We start from the raw sequence: 11,828 nt of genomic DNA, 5'->3' as shown, positions 1-11,828 counted from the left end.
CATGAACCAAATCTTCTAATAATTGAATGCAACTTAACCGCTTGAAAGAGTGGTTTTACTGGTACGTTATGATCCATTGTTGACGACATGAATCAGATAAATTGCCGAAACAATATCGTTGTAAACCGTAAAGAATGTTTTTCATCCCATATCTAGAGCTCTATTTAAACAATTTTGTTGGGTAGCATCTAAAAATTTCATTGGACAATAAGTCGATGACGACAATAAGGGAAAACCCATCTTTACAATGGCAAAAACGTGCAAAGTAAATAATATCATTCCAAATAAGGATTTGAATTATATTCGGAGAGTCACTTTTATAAGTTGGCTAACCTTTTGAAATCTGGTTATAAGCTGTTTAATCCTTGAGGAAAACAGATGGGCGTCATCATGAGGTTGACCGGTTTGAACCATTTCGGATTTCCCATATTATATTTCTTATGTGCGTTTGGAAGATCATCACAACAAGCAGGTTAGTCAGTACTGGGTGGTATTTGGTATATTATGCGTGTTCATACTAACACAGTTTTTTTCATGTTTGAATTCATAAATGATTGGATTGATTGATAACTTATTGCATCCAGCAATCATGCCAGGTCTTTGACTGTAGCATGCATGTTTCATTAAAAAATAAAGAAGGACATATAGACCAATACAAATCCTTCACGTTTCGGCCATTTGTTTTATAACTGTAGTCGCACTCTTCTTAAATATCAATTGTAGATTGCCCGATGTTAAATTTTCTGATTTGGGTGCAAAGACTCCTTCGTCGTTTAGAGACATCATTTTGTTTCACCAACTCCACAATGCGTGAAGTAGAACACCGGCGCTTGGAATTACCTTGGAGAAACGCCAATAAAAACTTCGGAAATATTTCAGGCTGTAGCGCGAACGCAAATGAAACATAACTATCCGTTGATGTCCAATTTCGGACATTTGTTTGGTAAAGGCGGACACCGCCATTGTTCTTACCAAGTGTGGAAAGATCAATAATCATAACAGTGGCTCCACCTTTTGTCAATTTTGGGTTCATAGGTGAGCTACAGTCAAGGAATAGTCTAAGCACATGAGAAGACGCGGTGCCAATTCAAAATCGCGAAAAGTACTGATAATGGGGTGAAATCTATAAACTTCTTTAGAAAACTGTTTATGTGCTAACGAAATGAATAGGTTTAATAAATTTGGTTAAACTAGGATCAGGAAAATGATTGAGTTCTATTGAAATGCCTGGCCGTATCCGTGAGAAGAGTATTTTGGAGTATTCTCATTTTCAGTGTGTAACGACCCAGCCGCACTTGGTATGAAGAATCGTACAATCGAAAAGGCGCAGATCACAGTTCCCGGCGTTCAAGCTGAACACATGGACAAGTTACGATATGACACTGGGGAAGGTGAGTTGAGTTTTCTCGCGTTCTGCCACATTTACATGAAGAAATAAACTCCAACGCTCATCAAATATTATCTGATGTATGTATACGTGTATATGGGCGGAGGTTGGGCTTAATGGACCGCTTAAATTTGTAGCGCCCTCCCATATAAACAGGCTCTCACTAGGTGTGTTCATATCAAAATGACATGTCGGCGTCCTAGGTTTACAACTACAGCAGTAGTATATGGGCTACTTGGGGAAAATTATGAACTTTTGACCTAGTGACCTACTGACCTACTGACCTACTTTGTGTATGAGAAGTTTGAAAGTTGACCTGACCTAGTGACCTAGTTTGGATGACCTAGTGACCTACTGACCTACTGACCTACTTTGTGTATGAGAAGTTTGAAAGTTGACCTGACCTAGTGACCTAGTTTGGATATGGTGTAAAATCTCCAGAGTGGGTCATGGCCTAGTAACCTACTTTGGACCTGACCTAGTGACCTAGTTTGGATATGGTGTAAAATCTCCAGAATGGGAAAGTTATGAACTTTTGACCTAGTGACCTGTTGACCTGTTGACCTACTTTCTGTGTGAGAAGTTTTCAAAGTTGACCTGACCTAGTGACCTAGTGACCTAGTTTTGATATGGTGTAAAATCTCCAGAGTGGGTCATGGCCCACTGACCTACTGACATACTTGAGATATCCGAAGTTTAGACGACCTTGACTTGGTAAACCAGTTTGTGGATATTGTGAAAAATAACCAATTTGGGTTATAGCCTAGTGACATGGTGACATAGTAGACCTAACTTGAAGATACTGAAAAGAATAAGAGTGAGTCAGCACATATAATACTAAGGGTGTTGTAAAATATCTAAGAATACCACGTCAAGTTCATGTACAGCATTCCAAAGCAGCTTTGATAAGGAACAACTATAGCATTACAAACATAGATGAAGTATTTATATATTATGCTAACCACAAGGAGGAAGACTTCATATGGCAATTGGCCACTCTGTTCTCTTTGAACAAAAAGCGTTATTACATGGTACACCTATCACCATTCATAAGGAACAACTGTAGCATGACATGCATAGATGAAGTATTTACATATTACACCAACCACAAGAGGGCAGACTTCATACTGCAATTGACCAATCTGTTCTCTTTGAAACATGAAGCGTTATCATAAGGTACCCCAAGCAACAGCTTTGATAAGGAACAACTACAGTATGACAGACATAGATGAACTATTTATATATTACATCAACCTCAAGGAGGAAGACTTCATATTACAATTGGTCACTCTTTTTCCCTTTGGACCAAAAAGCGTTAGTACATGGTATGCCATTCAATATTTTTCTATTTCATGCAACAGAGTCTGCTAAAACAATATTCAGAAAAATATCACATTCAAAGTTACACCAACTCTGTACAGACTAAAGTCAACTGCCTAGAACTTTTCACAAAGCACTCTACTAAAATGCATGTATGACATTATGCAAATGATGATTGGTGCAATTCACCAAATGGTAGTTTGGGTATTATGTATAATTTTTTGTAATTTTTGTCCTAATCAGGTCATAAACGATGGAACAACATAATTGTGATGATCGACCTAAATGCTGCTACCGTTTTATTTAATGACCCTAATTTGACCATAAGTACTGGTAATTATTTTTTTCCCTTTGTTACATACAGATATTTTTCAACAACTTGTGTGATTCTTGTTTAAGATCAGGATTATATTATTGTTTAATCATTCTGTTACTCATAGTCTTTTGAGACGGATGTCTATTGTGTTGTGGCTTTGGTGATATCAGGAGAATCTCATACCCAGAAACTTCACGGATATTAAACTAAGGTAAGAATTTTTGATCTATTATTCCTTATTGTAGGCCTACAATGAGATTTATTTTTGGAGGTATATTTGGCCCTGAAAGGACCGTTTTTCCTGATGCCCCTGGGTGAAAAGTTTATGATGATGGTGTCAAACTTCTATGGTATATGATTGAAGCTTCCTCCAAGTCTAGGAATTCCTTCTCTTCATCAATTGTTCCACATGTACATAAACATGGACATGAATGTGCACACATATGGTTATTCAAAATTAGGTCCTTTTGAACATTTTTCATGAAGCAGTGTGTACATCTCTTTGCTTCACAGTTTGTACACTTGATGTGGTAGTTTTGGAAATGGTGATCTCCCAGCATACAGTCATCACACACACTGCCGTGCATAATTTCCAATCTTGTGCCAAATATAACTACGTTTGGTAGTTGTAGTGCTTTCCGCACACTTGCTTGCAGTTGTTCATATGTAGACATTGTGGTGCACTAATCTCAAATGAACTCTGATAGATGCTGTCCATTCTTTATCTACTATGTGATATTTGTGAGTGAATCTGATTGGATATGAGTGTGTGATTATGAGAGGTCATATGCTAAAGAACAATGACAAACTTGACCTTGAGCAAACTTCATTTGAATTTATCCTCAAAACACACAAAACACATTTTGGTTATCCATTTGGACCGAGATCGTCAACATGGAAGGACCGCTCCCCAAAACTGTGCTTGCCACTCTGAATTTCTGTCTGCATCAGGCATTCTATCCTGAAGGAAAGGATCCTGTTCATGGAGTTTTTGTAGTTGGGGAGAAGCTCTTTGATGAGCTGCTTGAGGGAAATGAAGAAAGAAAAATAATTTCTCATGGAAATGTCATGATAAATGATAATCTCTATGTACTTAATCGTACTATTCCAGCGAGGCAAAAATATGGCCCTTTTACCATGGATGAAATATTCAAGATGGAGAGAACTAATGTGTTCACTGCTCCAGAATGTTTAGAGATACTTGCTAAATACAAATCAATTCATGTGTTATCAAACAGCAATGGCTGGAAGTTGTGTCCAAATGGCGAGATTGTATCAAACATGCATCCTCCTGAATATGTGAGAAGATCATTTCAGTTCACTTTTTCAACATACATCCCAGAATTAAAGAACTGTGAAGGTGTTATAATTGTTCCAAGTACAATTTCACGAGAGCAAGTACAGGATCCGAGAATCACAGTGATAAAAAGGGACACATTTCACATAACAAAAGTAGAAACTGCTCCTGGAAAATGGTTCATTTTGCAAAGCTGCCGAACAGCTTATTATGAAAATGACCCCTGTTTTTATTTAGCATTTAATAACTCAATCTACTGATACCACGATAGGCATTGCATTTGCTCTCAACACATATGAAAAGGTTTGTGTTTTGGTTGTGCGCAATCTGATAATTTTTCGCCAAACTTGCCAAAGTCACAACTCTTTTGGCTCCTGTCATTGAAATGGAGTCATATTTCTATTTGCTATACAATGAGTCAGAATCATTACCTGTATGCAGCAATGACATGCATTCATTTAGCAACTCTTTCTATGACATGAACTCGTCAAACACAAAACTTCGCAACAAACACTTCTCTATTCCTGTATATTACTTATTTTCAGTTATAATAATGGAAAAGAAGACAATGGAACGGTCATGTGCAGCAGCAGCTGCTGTTAGTAATAAAAAATTGACATATGCCAATGTGGTTGCTGGAAAAAAGCCTCTTCCTATTCTTGGTAAGTTTTTCTTTCTTATTCTTCTTCATGCTTTATTTTTCAATGCTATAACAAAAAAGAACACAACTTTACGAAGTTAATGTAATTTCATAATAGAGTACTGTCTTTTTTCTTTTCAGACGGACCTGATTCCGAGGAGGAGTTCACTTCTAAACCACATGAATGGGTAAAAGTGGAAAGGAAGAGGCCTAAAGAGGCAAAGAAAGGTGTGTAGTAAATAAATAAATTTGTAAATGTCTTGATATATGCCCAAAAAAACCCATATATATATATATATATATATTTATGCTTAATTTATTGAATGTGTATGATCTAATGATTACACCTTTTTTTTCTTCACAGGCCATTTGAAGCTCTATCTAAAAAAGAGGTCATTTAAAACTCAACTGTCAACTCCAAGAATGACAACAAAAAAAACGAGTAAGTGTGTTCATAACTGTTCGAGATCCTAATTTGTAATTTTTTTTCTAATTTTACATAGTCTTAAAATGAAAAAAAATTATCTTGTTATCTAAATCACAGCAATAACATGATCTACACTATTGATAATAGCAACAACAACAACAACAACTGAGAAGGATGTTTGATATAAACTTTTTTTACATTGTCCTGAATTGAAACAAAACTTTTTTTATTTAGAAGTTACAAAAACGCCACCAGAAGAACCAACACCCTCACCACCATCACCATCAAGAACAACAACAACCCCTGGAAATGATGAAGAAAGAAAAGTTGGAAGAATATCCCCGCCACTCCCACCACCTGTAACGCAGTCAACAACAACAACAATGGGCGAAAGAACGTACAGTGATTTTATAGACATTTTAAACGATTGGGTTTTGAAGAGAGCAGGTGTTGGGAAGATGTACCTCCCAAAATATTATGAAGGGAAGGAACGTAAGGAATTTCTTGAGGTAATGATGCCGTATTTAAATCCTACACTCTTTTTTTTACCATCGTCATCTGATGCTGGTTGTCAGGAAAATGCTGTGCCTGAAACGCCTCCTTCACCACCTCATCAATCTGTCATTATGGTGACTGATCAGCCGCATACGGTACGGGATAGTCCACATTTAAGGGATCTGCTGCAACGATCCAGCAATATTGATTTGGATCATGAGGAAGAAAAAATACCTCCTTCGCAAATTTATCGTCCCGATGGTAAAGACCTGAATGAGGTGTTTTTTGTTCCTGAATTTCATCAGTGTGTTGCTGGAGATCAGGAGGCGTTGGAACAAGAACATCTGACAACTGAAATGCCTCAACCATCTGATGAGGATGTTGTTCTTGTTCCAGACTCTCCTGATCTAGTGAAACAGATGCCTGTCCGGGAAGATAGCAAAGAAAAAATACCTCCCCTAAACAGAGAATTGGAGGGGGTGCCATGCACACCAGAGGATCTTGCTTTGCTAGACTTCTCGGACTTGCTATATTATGAAGAAAATAGGAAGTGCCATTCAAAAAGAGACAAATTACCAAACGGATTGCCTATGACAGAAAATTCGTCAGATGGGGACGTCCTGAAATATCTTTCAGGATCGTTTCCAGATAATGAATCAAATGTAACAGGCAACCAATCAGAATCACCACTCTGTACACCAATTGTAAACGTGGATTCTGATTCTCCTCTTCGAGGTCAAATAGTTCATAATCTCTTTGATGAGATTACGAATGGGAAAGTGCAACTTGAGGGGTTGCAATCATCACAACTTGGGCAGGATGTCCAACTCCAGCAGTTTCTGGAGTCGAACATCCTCACCAAGGCTGAGGAGCGTTCATCACTTACAACTAACAAGTTGCAAGAGGTGAACGAACCTCATACCTCCCAAGTTGCATCGACATCCTCCGCTTATATCAGGTCTGATCCTACTAAGCGGAAGCTTGACCTCGATGGGGGGAATTCAAAGAAGCGACAGAGGAGGCAGGACAGGGACTCTGTCTTGAGATCACTTTTGAAAAGTCCCAATGAAAGGAGACCTCCTCATGCAATTGGTGTTCTACCGGGTGGTAATGTTGGAAATGGTGTACCCCAGAAAGACAATCCCAACATCCGGGCAATTTTAAGTGGCACACATTCTGTGGTACACCCTTTCCATGATACCAAGATGGCGACGTCTTTTTTAGGGCTTCGTCAAAAGACGACAAAAAAAACGTAGCCAATACTCAGATTGGTGGTCACCAGGTCATCAACCAAAATGGCCCTTCTTCTTTTTCTTCTTCTTCTCCTTCCGATGATGATGATGATGATGATGATGATGATGATGATGATGATGAAAATGTTGACGAGTCGGACAATGAGATACATGGGCAAGCACATAACCATCCTCATGCACAGCCTGTTTTTCAAATTATCTCGCTCAAGGACATTAAAATAAGAAAATATGGCACGATGGGTCAAGATTTGAAAATCAAAGTAACTGGAATGGAGCGAGGTACCTCTTTCAATGATATCTTATTTCACATATCAAATGTTTTCGGAGAACTTTTAAATCGTCTCCTTCAGGATGTGCAGCCCCAAGACAGAGTCCGACTTGTCATATCTGGTCAAGGACTTAGACATATCAGTATTCCATTCATTTCACCAGATCAACTCACAGTCGAAAAGATCATGAGTGAAATCGAGAGAGTTACTCAATCAAATGACTCATGGCTTTTCGAGGGCGAGTTTTTCGTCAATTTCATACACACCCCTCTTCCCATTGGCGGTTTGTATGCAAGAGGGATTGCCTCTCTTCATCAAAAAGTCCGCGAAAAGTCATGCTTCATCGAAATTCAAAACAAAGATGACGAATTATGTTTAGCCAGAGCCATCATCGTTAGTAAAACTCGTATAGATAACCATCCACAACACCAGTCAATCAGACATCCCAATAGTAAAAAACAAGGTGAAATGGCGGCCGAGCTTCATGAAAATGCGGGTGTTCCAAAATCCAAATGCACCCTCAAAGACGTCGCTAAATTTCAAGCACACCTTTCACCCGATTATCAGCTCGTGGTATATTCTAGTTTATATTTCAACTGCATGTGTTACAGAGGACCCCCTGCACCGCACCGCATAAATCTGTACCACTATGATGAGCATTTTGCTCCAATCATGTCTATGACAGGGTTCTTTGAGAGGTCTTATTATTGTCCGCACTGCGACAAAGGTTACCAAAACGATAAAACCCATGTCTGCGAAGCTACGTGTGCATGTTGTAAAACAGACACCGGTTGTGATATAGTTAAATGGACAAACTGTCCCAAATGTAGACGTCTTTTCAAAAGTCAAGCGTGCTATGAAAGACACCTTGTAAAAAATGATGCCGCTCATTCCGTTTGTGAACTTTTCATAAAATGCTTGAAATGTGATAAATCATATGATAAACGAAACAAACACCAATGTTTTACAACGTATTGCCATATTTGTGGTATGAATAAACCACATGACCACAGATGTTTCATCAAAAAACCAAAGCAGAAGAAGAAGGGTGCAATGAGAGATTTTATGAAATTTGTATTTTACGACTTTGAATCCACCCAAGAAAAAATTCTAGAAAATGGTGAACGAGAGCACATTCCAAACTTGTGTATTGCACATCGTTGCTGCCTCTTTTGTGGAATAGAGGAAAGTGCTAAGAATGATGATGAATTAAAATGTATTTTGTGTGGTGATGAACGAGAAGAGAAAGTATTCCGTGGGGAAAATACTGTCGTAGATTTTTGCGAGTGGCTATTCAACGGTTCAAATATAGGTAAAGTGGCAGTGGCACACAACAACAGGGGTTACGATGCCTTTTTCATTATTCAATACCTTCATAGTGTAGGGATCAAACCAACAGATGTTATTCAAGTTGGCCAGAAAATTCTTTCATTCGAAGCAGCTGGAGTGAAATTTCTCGATTCTCTTAGTTTTCTGAACATGCCTCTTAGCAACTTTCCCAAAACCTTTAATTTCACTGAGATGAAAAAAGGCTACTTTCCACACCATTTCAATACAAAAGCAAATGAAAAATATATCGGAGAAATCCCCGACATTAAATATTTCGACCCCGACAGTATGACCGTGGAAGGGAGAAAAAAGTTTCTTCTGTGGTATAATGGCCAACTTGGAAAACCCTATGATTTACAAGAGGAACTGGAATCCTATTGTCAGAGTGACGTCACCATTTTGAGAAGGTGTTGTGTTCGCTTTGTGGACTCATTCGAATGCTTGCTAAAGGTGAATCCTTTTAAAGAAAGCGTAACTATAGCATCAGCTTGTAGTAGAGTGTTTCGACAAAACTTCATGACCCCCTCTTCGATTGCTGTTCTGCCACCTCATGGTTACACATTTGACAAGCAGTCCAACATTGGAATAAAGTGGTTGGAATGGTTGATGTTCAAAGATAAAGATATCAACATATGTCATGCCGGCAATGGGGGTGAAAAATCCATTGCCAATTACAAAGTGGATGGTTTCGACGAACAGAATAATGTCATTTATGAATTTGATGGTTGTTTCTGGCATGGATGTGAAAAATGCTTTCCGCACAAGGACACTATGAACCCCCGCATTGGTACAACTATGGGAGAACTTCGTGAAACCACAACGTTTCGGCGAAATTTCCTGAAAGGTTGTGGTTTCACAGTCATTACGAAGTGTGAATGCGATTTTAGAGAAGACATTAAAAACGACCCCCAACTTGCTCAATTTACAAAAGACATCATCATCAGCGAGCCCTTGAACCCCAGAGAAGCTTTTTTTGGCGGTCGCACAAATGCTGTCAAACTTCATCACAAATGTACAGAAAACGAAAGTATAAAATATGTAGATTTCACATCTCTTTATCCTTGGGTCAACAAATACCAACACTATCCACTAGATCACCCCAAAGTTTTTAGAGGTGAAAATATTCGGAAAATAGACCCAATGAAATGCGAAGGCCTCATAAAGTGCAAAATATTACCGCCAAAGAAACTCTATTTCCCTGTATTGCCTATGCGTAGAGACAAGAAATTGAAATTCTCTCTTTGTGCCAAATGCGCTCTTGAATCCTCCAAAATATGCAACCATTCTGATGAAGACCGAGCACTTGTGGGTACTTGGGTTATTTTTGAAGTAAAAAAGGCCATTGAAAAAGGCTATAAACTTCTAGAGACTTTTGAAATTTGGCATTTCGAAAAAACAACCAAGTATGATAAGGTTGAGAAGGAGGGGGGTATATTTGCGGGTTACATCAATCATTTCTTGAAGCAAAAGCAGGAGGCAAGCGGGTGGCCAGAATGGTGTCGTACAGAGGAGGATAAAAACAAATACATTGACGATTATGAGAAAAACGAGGGAATCCAATTGGACAGGGGGTTAATTGGTGTTAATCCAGGGCTACGAAGTATCGCTAAAATCTGTTTGAATTCGCTCTGGGGAAAATTTGGGCAGAGATCTAACTTCACAAAGACATTATATACAGATAATCCAGAAGAGTATGTCAAAAAGTTGACTGACGACAGTGTTGAAGTAACTGATGTTCAACTTGTGAACGAAGAGTTTGTTCTGATGAAATTCAGAGAGAAGGATGACTTCATCGAACCATGTCCATACACGAATTGTGTTATTGCTGCATATACCACTGCTCATGCACGCTTAAAACTGTACTCTGAATTAGAGAAGCTGGAGCGACAGGTATTATATTTTGATACGGATAGCATTATATATGTCGTTGATGAAACAAACGAACAACATTACAATCCACCCTTGGGTGACTACCTTGGTGACTTTAAAGATGAATTAGAGGGTAAAACTATAGAAGAATTCATATCCGGCGGTCCCAAAAACTACGGTTACAGAATTAAAGGTAGCGGAGAGACTGTCTGTAAAGTCCGGGGATTTACCTTGAACTATGCAAATAGTCAAAACATAAATTTTGACTCCATGAAGAAACTTGTGGAAGCATTGAACTTTTCGGACAAGATTACGATCACAAATCCTTTCAAAATCAAAAGGCGAAAGGACTTCAAAATTGTAACGGTACAAGAGGAAAAGAAATATGGCTTGGTTTATGACAAACGTTACCTCGTTGATGATTTTTACACCCTCCCATTTGGATATTGATTCTTCACCTCTTTGTTATAATAATAAGATAAATTTTGTTGTACCTATATTCTTGAAAACGACACTGATATCAACCATAGATTGATTTGAATTAAAATTTGCAAGGGCATATATCTGTGATAAAATGTTTATACTGGCATATTTTATGGTGATAAAACAATGTGATATTTATTTCATTCTGTGCATTGAAACTGTAAATATATTGATGATAATAATAATAATAATAATAATAATAATAATATGAATATGAATATGAATATGAATATGAATAATAACATTAACAACTGTAATAATGTTGATATTTTATGAGTTTAATCTTCGTCATTACATCATCAGCATCATCATCATCATCATCATCATCATCATCATCATCATCATCATCATCCTGATTGACAAATAGCTTTTTCTTTCTCTAATCGAATCTCAAGAAATTCCATCCCACCTGCTCTCTCAAAGAAAAATTGTATGATATTTAAATATTTTTGCATATAAATGTATATTAATCTGTGTACGCGTATAGATGATGTATATATTTTGTAAATTTTCAATTAATTCATTCAAAGGATTGCTGTTTATGTTTGTGAGTATTGATGTATATGTTTGTAAATATTCGATTAATCAATTGGTTAATTAATTGCAAGGATCACCATTATGATATTTATTAAACTCGGTATAAAATCTCATTTTGTTCTTGTGTCAATCATTGTGTTCTGATGTTTCAACATGGATATTTCAAGCGATGACCTTCTTTTGAAGCATCCATTCACATGTCTTGT

General features: G+C 37.7%; 2 protein-coding genes across 5 annotated transcripts in view; both read left to right on the top strand.

Moving 5' to 3' along the window:
- The first annotated feature begins 369 nt into the window (after window positions 1–369).
- LOC135484027 (uncharacterized) overlaps window positions 370–11,828 on the top strand; it is a 54,723-nt gene continuing 43,264 nt past the window's right edge. For all 3 annotated transcript variants that reach the window (XR_010446412.1, XR_010446411.1, XM_064765056.1), the window contains exons 1-2: window positions 370–472; window positions 1,275–1,391. Coding sequence is in view for 1 of the 3 variants with exons in the window: in XM_064765056.1 (XP_064621126.1) it covers window positions 379–472; window positions 1,275–1,391 (211 nt within the window). In the remaining 2 variants the exon portion in view is untranslated. The remainder of the gene's footprint in view (window positions 473–1,274; window positions 1,392–11,828) is intronic.
- Window positions 1,399–11,735, top strand: LOC135484028 (uncharacterized). Of its 2 annotated transcripts, XM_064765058.1 has the most exons (5): window positions 1,399–3,234; window positions 4,866–4,982; window positions 5,102–5,188; window positions 5,325–5,402; window positions 5,622–11,735. In XM_064765058.1, the coding sequence occupies exons 2-5, from the start codon at window positions 4,874–4,876 to the stop codon at window positions 7,136–7,138; spliced, it is 1,791 nt and encodes a 596-aa protein (XP_064621128.1). In that variant the 5' UTR covers window positions 1,399–3,234; window positions 4,866–4,873; the 3' UTR covers window positions 7,139–11,735. The 2 variants fall into 2 exon arrangements, with proteins under 2 accessions (XP_064621128.1, XP_064621127.1); XM_064765057.1 differs by having other exon boundaries at window positions 1,399–4,982.

This window comes from Lineus longissimus, chromosome 3 (genome assembly GCF_910592395.1).
Source record: "Lineus longissimus chromosome 3, tnLinLong1.2, whole genome shotgun sequence".
Lineage (NCBI taxonomy): Eukaryota > Metazoa > Nemertea > Pilidiophora > Heteronemertea > Lineidae > Lineus > Lineus longissimus.
The sequence above is the reverse complement of the archived record's forward strand: the minus strand, read 5'-3'. Positions and strand labels throughout refer to the sequence as shown.

What these genes read in the sequence shown, in the direction of transcription:
- LOC135484028 (XM_064765057.1), top strand. Translation starts at nt 4,706, where the DNA reads ATGGAGTCATATTTCTATTTGCTATACAATGAGTCAGAATCATTACCT. An exon ending in AAAGCCTCTTCCTATTCTTG is followed by an intron (nt 4,983 to 5,101) that starts GTAAGTTTTTCT and finishes TTTTCTTTTCAG; the next exon opens with ACGGACCTGATTCCGAGGAG. An exon ending in GCCTAAAGAGGCAAAGAAAG is followed by an intron (nt 5,189 to 5,324) that starts GTGTGTAGTAAA and finishes TTTTCTTCACAG; the next exon opens with GCCATTTGAAGCTCTATCTA.